Source organism: Pipistrellus kuhlii, unplaced genomic scaffold, assembly GCF_014108245.1.
Source record: "Pipistrellus kuhlii isolate mPipKuh1 unplaced genomic scaffold, mPipKuh1.p scaffold_m20_p_1, whole genome shotgun sequence".
Classification (NCBI taxonomy): Eukaryota; Metazoa; Chordata; class Mammalia; order Chiroptera; family Vespertilionidae; genus Pipistrellus; species Pipistrellus kuhlii.
Genome location: NW_023425404.1, coordinates 60,317,913 through 60,326,611, shown reverse-complemented (window position 1 = coordinate 60,326,611; position 8,699 = coordinate 60,317,913). Strand labels below are relative to the sequence as shown.

Below are 8,699 nucleotides of genomic sequence, written 5' to 3'. Positions count from 1 at the left end.
GATAAGCAGGGGGCAATTGTATATGCTATTTTCAGTCACTAAAAATGGCTTAATTTCTAATTGTATTGAAAATTACAACCTAATTTAGAAACTGGAAATAGAGTATTTCTCACTTGATTAAGTAGAACATTATTATTTTAAAGTTCACCTGAATATACTATATAAAAAAAAGATTTAGCTGGGGATTTAAAAAAAAAATCATATCTCAGATTTCAATTACTTGGTTTTATCTCTAGCTTCAAAAATTAATTTGCCCATTTAATAATTAATTTAAGTTTTTCATCCAAAGAGAATTTCTATGAGAAAGAGGGAGGGAAGAAAAGAGAGAGATGATTAGAAAAAAGAGCCATTAAATTCAATAGGAAAAAAATTCATAATCTCTAGATTCTTGTTTGGGAAAAAGAAACAGTCTAAATGTAACAGAAAAATCAAATGTAAGTCAATAATGTGGTCAGAAAATTAATGAGAAAAATGTCTATTAACTAAATATAAGAGATATAAATAGCTTTTTCTACTATATTTAGCATCACCTAAATATTTTTACAAGACTCTTTGTTTTGGCTTTCTGAACTTACAATGGTTCCTAAACATTTATTTTTGCAGAGAACCAGAGCCACTCTACCAGTTTTCCCTGGGTCCCCATGGACGTGGCCAACAATGTCACTGAGTTTATATTCCTAGGACTTTCCCAAGATCCTGGGGTGCAGCTGATGTTCTTTGCCCTCTTCCTCCTCTTCTACATCGCGATCATGGTGGGAAATCTACTCATTTTGCTTACAGTCTTCTCTGTTTCCCGGCTCCACACACCTATGTATTTTTTCCTAAGTAACCTGTCTTTTGTGGATATCGCCTATTCCTCAGCCACGACACCCAAGATGATTGCAGACTTTGTTTCTGACAAAAAGACTATCTCCTACTGGGGCTGTGTAGCTCAGATGTTTACCTTCCACTTTTTCGGTTGTGCAGAGATTTTCGTTTTGACTGTCATGGCTTTTGACCGTTATGCTGCCATCTGCCAACCTCTCCGTTATAGCGCTATTATGAGTGCCAATGCTTGTATTGTGCTGGCGTCACTGTCCTGGTTGGGAGCCCTGGGTCATTCCTTTGTTCAGACCCTCCTGACCTTTCAGCTGCCCTTCTGCAATGCGCAGGTCATTGACCACTACTTTTGTGATGTCCACCCAGTTCTAAAACTTGCCTGTGCTGATACAACCCTGGTAAATATGTTGGTGATTGCCAACAGTGGTCTCATTTCCCTGGGGTGTTTCCTCATTCTTCTGGCCTCCTACACAGTCATTCTGTTGAGTCTTCGGAAGCGGTCTGCGGAAAGCCGGCGCAAGGCTCTCTCTACCTGTGGGTCTCATTTTACTGTGGTAACTTTCTTCTTTGTTCCTTGTATCTTTATCTATCTTCGTCCATCTACTACTTTCCCACTGGATAAGGCTGTCTCTGTGTTTTATACAACCATCACACCAATGCTAAACCCACTCATCTATACTCTGAGGAACGAGGATGTAAAGAATGCCATGAAGTGGCTATGGAGGCGCATGGTCTCCTTGAGAGAAAAGCAGCATGGGAAGATTGTCAGAATTGCAAAATCAGAGAGCTAGCTGATACATTCAACCATCCCCAACATTAATAATTTTAAGGAATTGTCTCTAAAATTCAATTATCTCATACTTTTAATTTAACAGGGAATATTTCATCTCTCTGCATTTAGGTGGGTTTATTTTTTTCATTATTGATTAAGTTATTACATATGTGTCCTTATCCCCCCATTGCCCCCATCCCCCATTCATGCCCTAATCAGCTGACGAACAAAAACAAATCAAGAGACAGAGAAGCATCGATCAGTCCACCAAAACTCAGAGGGAAGATAGAGGAGGGTAGGGATAAAGGGGAGAGATCAACCAAAGGACTTGTATGTATGCATATAAGCCTAATCAATGGACACAAATACCAGAGGGGTGTGGGCATTTAGGTGGGTTTAACCTTAAATCTTTCCATATTGGCAAGGTTTATCCTCCCTTACTTCTAGAGTGGGAGAGTAAACACACCTACTTGGTATTTCATTTAGTCCCTTCAATTCAAAATCAAGCTATCTTAAGCTATCATTTAATGATTTAGAATGGGGATACAAGAGAAATATATCTCTGAGGAATCAAATAATTTCTCCTAAAATCAAAAGTTCAACTTGTCTATCCTCTCTTACTCTTCCTTCTCTAGACTTCCTCCAGAAATATCCTATAATAAAGTAGAGGAAATAGATTCATAAGGAGATAATTATAACACAGTATAACAAATGCAGAACATGCAGACATAGAAGTATACACTGCAGGCATGGAAGGAGTTAATATGAACTGACAAACTGCACAATGGATGGTTTCTATATGAGTGGGAGGTGAAGAAAGGAGCATTTTACATATTTTGGTCTTAAGCATTTTTTAAAAGATTCTATTGGAGAATTCAATTACTCTATATTATCCCAGTATTATGTTATTTTATTAAAAGCAATCTTATTTTATATTTTTTCAATACATGGAAAAGACTATGGGTACTAAAAAGAATTGACATTTGAAATACTAAAGTTACTAAGTCAAAAAGATGTATTTATATTATAAAATTTTAGTTAAAATATTTTCTTTAAAAATATTTATTAATCATTTTTATTAGAATAGAATAATTACATATATTATTAAAATTAAAAGGGACAAAATGGATTAAGCACTTTTTTTCTTGTGTTCTTAGTAAAGTTGGAAAATATCTGGATATTCTCAATTATTCAGAATAGACATTATTGTCCTGAGGAACTTTCTAGATATTATTTCATTACTCATATCTCTCAAGAATTCTGCCCTGATTCTTTAATCTAACATTGATTTTTTGTACTCCTTAAGAATTCTGTATATATTTTGTAAAGTGGTATTATATGCTTATTTTTACTGTTTCTTGTTTATTTTTTAATGTTTTTTTAAAATCTCACTTCCATATATTGAGGGTATAAATAAAGTATCTTCTTTTTTATGCCCCCAGAATGGCACTGGATGCACAGCGGATACTTGTGACAGAGTTTGCTGGTTGTCACACAACACTTATTCCTTTTTTTCCTTAGTAACAGAGACTTAACTAAGTGGTGATCCCACTAAAATATTGCATTACCCTATAGTTATTTTTCATATTGTTTTTCCTCTACAAAAAATGAACATTTTATCCTCTTTATAAATACCTATTTTTTTTTTTTAAGTCTTCACTCAAGGATATTTTCCCCCACTGATTTTTTTTTTTTGAGAGAGTAGAAGGGAGGGAGGAAGAGGGAGAAAGAGAGAAAAACAACATCACATACACATGAGAGAGACACATAAGATTGGTTGCCTCCCACACACATCCCAACCTGGGTAGGGAATCCAACCTATAACTGAGGTATGTGCCCTTGACTGCCAATCGGATAGCTGTGACCTTTCAGTCAGCAGTCCCACTCTCCAGGCGTTTTCAAACTACGGCCCGCGGGCCACATGCGGCCCACAGAGGAGTCTGATCCGGCCCGCCAGGTTTTTTGGGCAGTGAGCGCAGCCGAGGTGTTACAGTAGGAATTAGTAGTTCATATAGTCCGGCCCTCCAGCTCTCTGAGGGACCGTGATCTGGCCCCCACTTTAAAAAGTTTGAGGACCCCCCATTAGAGTAAATATCTAATTTCCCCTCCATATTCCCCACACTTATCTCACTGTATTTATGTTTTATAAATAAATATAATTTATAAAAGGGTGACACTGATTAATAAAATTTTATAGGTTGCATGTGTGAGTCTATGATACATCATCTATATATTTCATTGTATGTTCAACACCCAAAGTCAAATCTTCTGTTACCATATATTTGACCATCTTTATCCTTTAATACCCCTTCTTACCCCGTTAGTTTTTATTTCTAAGTGCCAAACAAATAATGATAATAGTAATAACAACACAAACAACAATAAAAGGAGGGAAAGTTTAGACCCACAAGAACAAAGAAAACAAGACAGAAGCTAAATGCAGGCAAAAGATTCCAACAAATGTTTGGAAAAGAGTAGACAAAAGTATGGTTACTGATTTGACAGAGTAGGGAAGGCTGTAAAGTACCAACCCAGAGGAATACTCAAGAGAAATACAGATTTCTATACCAGAATCTTTGGGATGTTAAGACTCCGAGGAAGGAAGATGGCAGTGTTCATGGCTAGTAATAGAGAGAGTAAGAGAAGGTAATTGTTCAATCTTCCATTCTCTCTTTCCACCCATCACTCCCAGCTGCTCACACAGTTATATGCTTCCAAGAGTGTTGACATATTTACAGTATAGAAATTGATATTAGAGTAAAATCTTTCACATTCTACCTTCGGAGATCACAATGAAATGGCTGCCTGTCTCTGAAACCCTCATCAGAAGGTTTCTCTTTCAGAGAACATTTGGAAGGGCAACAGGATGATTACTTAGGTTCTCTGACCTAGAACAACTGCCATCCATTCTTCAATTGGTCTATTTCATGAATCAGTTCTAGGGCATGTTACATGTTAAAATCTAGTTAAATTAAATAATGAATTCAGCATTACTTTCTTATTAATTAAAACTTATTCTCACTAGAATTTGGAATACATTATTTATTAGTCTTAATAACACTTTCATTTCTTTTTTTATTATCATGATTATAATTGATGGCATTAATATGTGCCAGACTCTGTTCTGGGCATGCGACATATGTTTTCTTGATTTTATTTCATACTGTTATATACTTTTAGCATCTCAGTTTACAAATAAGAAAATTGATTTTCCAAGAGGTAGGAACTTGCCCAAGGAAATTGAGTTAGAAAGCCTTATAAATGAAACATCAGTTGGAAAGAAACTCAAAATTTTCTATTATTTTTGTGATAATCTGGTAGATTTGTAGATAATCTCGCACTTTTTTTTTACTTTTACTTTTTAATCTCACACTTTCATTGTCTGTGTATATTTATGCGCATTTAACAAAAAGTTGAAGAAAAATTCATCGAAGTTTTCAATCATTTACAATTGAATATAAGCTAAACTTTCTGAAAATATTTTGTAACCAAATTCTTTAAAAATACACATTTGTGGGAAGAACCAAGATGGCAGCATAGGTAAACACCTGAACTTGCTGTCTTGTACAACCACATCAAAACTACAACAAAAAGGAAAAACAGATATCATCCAGAACCATGGGAAGGCTGGCTGAGTGGAAATTCTTCAAGAAGAAGGAAAGAGAAAAGTGCATCTAGTTTGGTAGAAGGTACAAAGGTGCAAAAGAGTGAAGATATGGAGGCGAGGAAACAGGCTGGCAACTGGGTATGCTGTGGTCTTTTTAAATTGGGAGGAAGATACAAACTTCCTACTGCTCTGAATTCCAGTACCGGGTGAGACTCTGGGGACCCAGATTCATATGGGGAGAAACTGTATTATCTGACATCGTGCCAGAACACAAGGGCAGCTTTCTCTCAGAGGTGGTTACAGTGTTCATTGTTCCTGCACGTGGCCATGGGACACAGAGACTCAGGGACCTATTTGGAGCAGGGTTAATGGGCAACCATTGCTGTTTGCACTGCCCGGTGATTCCCTGAGATTATGCGCCACCCAATTTACAACCCTACCCAAGCTGTGCACAGAGGCGTTTGCATATGGATGGCCTGGCCTTTTGCAACCTAACCTAACAAACTGCAGCTGGGTCAAAACCCCCCAGAGCTTCCAAATGAAGGCCTAAGGCTCCTCAGCGGTCTGCCTTGCTTCACAGCTGGGTCTCCTCTGGGTACCTCCAAACCCCAAACTAAGAGGAGGAATCTGCAGATCTCTCTGTAGCTCCAGCTGGGGTTGACTTTGTACCTCCCTGGAGATCCAAGAGCCAGTGCACCCAGTGGTCAAAGTAAGACCACACCAGATTACAACTCTTCATAGGTGTGAGAATTAATTATAGGTTGATTTAGGGAAATAAGGACTATTTCTTGTTCATTATTATATGACTTGTCTCATGCTATGTCTGACATGTAATAGATAATAAGTAAGCACATTGGATAAGACATTGGATAAAAGAAATAATGAGTTATTACTTAAGGACTTTATTACAACCATGTTTAAAGTGTTCAAGCAATTTATGTAGTATTTATATTAGATTTGAAAAGATTTCCTTTTTCCTAAGTATACACCATCTTTAAGCAATACAGTCCTTTGGGACAGTAGAATGGGAAATGCACATCATATTGTAGAGGGCATATCACACATCATAATATTTTTCTTTCCTCATCCAAGGAAATTAGCATTTATCTTGTTCCAACATTTGCATTGCCCATTTAACTTGGGCAATGCAAATGTTGTGTTTCTATGGTCCTTGGATGAAGCACACGTCAACTTTTAAATTATTCCCTCAGGGTTTTGATTCCTAGCTGGGTGGACCTGGCCTCCTGAGAAATTATTTTCCTAGTCACAATCCATGGTGCTAGTTAACTCGTTGTCACATCAGGGAAGAAACTGATATATACCAATATAGAAGATAAAGCTTTCTGTGTAGATGGGGGAAAGGCATCTTCTACCTCCTCTATTGTTCCTGACTGTACCAAGACTAGCACCAATAATTGGTAGGTGGAAAAATGGTATAATAATATTTACATCAACCACTCTATTTTGGGGACAATGTGATGAATACAATGATTGGAATAACTATATAAAATCTTCATGTAATAGTGTTAAGAAGTCAGAAAACCTTCGGTAAGGAAAGGTGTTAGAAAAAATGTAGAGATTGAATACAGCAGATGTTAAACATAGAGTTAATTAATAACCTTTCTTTTCTTGATTGATACACACAACTAACCTATTTAAACTCAAGGCTGAAAAGAGCATTGAGAAGATATCAATACCTTGGTCATTTCATACTTAAGAATAAACCTACTTAAACAACCTCAAACAGAGAAGGTTGTTCTGGTTTATGGGTCTTCAGAATGCCAAATAATTAAAATAAATTTTGAAAAATTTCAGTCCTGTCACTCTTGAAATGAAATCAGGAAAAAACAAACTTATGATGGTTTTTCAAGATGCCCACTGTGAAGAAGGTGGGAGAGATAAGGCCTGAGATGTTTCATTTTGAAGGGATTAGAGTTGGTAGTAGCAATTACTTTAGAAGTAAATAAATAAATTAAAAAAAGAAACTTAAAAGCAAAGAGCCTCATATTTAAAATTAATATGGATAGAATAGGTATTTTAAAAAGAGGTTCCATGAAATAAAATTAGAAATAATGAAGTAGCATCAGAAAACACCAAATGAAATATAAAATAATTTTATTTGGAAAGATTTGACAACTTTTTTTAAAAAAATATATTTTATTGATTTTGTACAGAGAGGAAGGGAGAGAGAGAGTTAGAAACATCGATGAGAGAGAGTCATCAATCAGCTGCCTCTTGCACACCCCCGACTGGGAATATGCCCGCAACCAAGGTACATGCCCTTGACCGGAATCGAACCCGAGACCCTCAGTCCCCAAGCCGACGCTCTATCCATTGAGCCAAACCAGTCTCAGCGATTTGACAACTTTTTCTACTAAGTCATCAATTAACGTATTTATTTACTTGAAAATCTGTTTTATCATTCATTCATTCATTCATTCATTCAATAAATGCATATTAAGGATCCTCGTGATCCAGGTAGCTATCCTAAACACTAGATGGACATACAAGTGAGGCATGCTTCATGACCTTGAGGGGCTTAGCGTTTCTGTTATATGTTGACCAATATATAAACTGAAAAATTACAGTGCAATCAATAAAGTTTTTATAGGGGATGTGAAGAAAGTGCTACGATGGGAGACCAAATTTTTATGGTGCTAAAGGTTATTCATTTAAAATTTCAGGCATTAAAAAAAAATCTTGAGAGTAGCTGTAAGATTTAATAATAATGATTTATCAACAGTCACATAAGACTGTCATCTAGAGAAAATGAGAGGAGATGCCAGTGTTTAGAAGTCAGATGTTCTTGCCCTCTTTTCTAAGGGTAGTATTTGGGGATAGAGTAAGGATAAAGAAGTATGAATTGACATTAAAGGGTAATATTTTGGAAATCATATATTAATTAGCACGGAAGTGTCTTTCTTAAACTTGCTACTTTCCAAGAGAACATAACATCAACAACAACAATAATAAAAATGTAAGCTATGTACCACTCTTTTTTCTGAGCTTTACATGCATTAGTTCATTAATCCTTACAATAATGCTATTATTGTACTATTATCATATCATGTGGATTGAGGGACACATATCCTGTGGATTGATAGGGCCCATACAGAGAGAAGTGAGTTGCTCAAGATCAGACAGCTAGTAAGTGACCAGCTCTGTTAAAATGACACTCATGCTTCATATTTAAGTATATTTTAAGAGAAATGTTCAACCAGTAAATGATCCTCAAAATTCTAATATTGAGATCAGCTCTTAAGTTATCCTAATGCTCTTTCTTGTCTACTGTAGTATACTGTGGGCAGCAAAGTATATAGCAAATCAATGACTACATTTTGGTATTTTCTGCTACTGATTTATTTATGAGACTCAAGGTTTCTGGTCTCCATATACCCATTTATATAGTGAAGATACTATCTCTTCACTATCTTACAGGATAAGATAGGTGAGTTTGAAAAGTTAAGAATAGAAAAAATTGATTTAAATTATTTTTTATGT

General features: G+C 36.0%; 1 protein-coding gene across 1 annotated transcript; it reads left to right on the top strand.

The window, feature by feature from the left end:
- Positions 1-641: 641 nt before the first annotated feature.
- Positions 642-1,610, top strand: LOC118702048 (olfactory receptor 4S2-like). Its single transcript, XM_036408025.1, has one exon. The coding sequence runs from the start codon at positions 642-644 to the stop codon at positions 1,608-1,610; it is 969 nt and encodes a 322-aa protein (XP_036263918.1).
- The last annotated feature ends 7,089 nt before the right edge of the window (positions 1,611-8,699 follow it).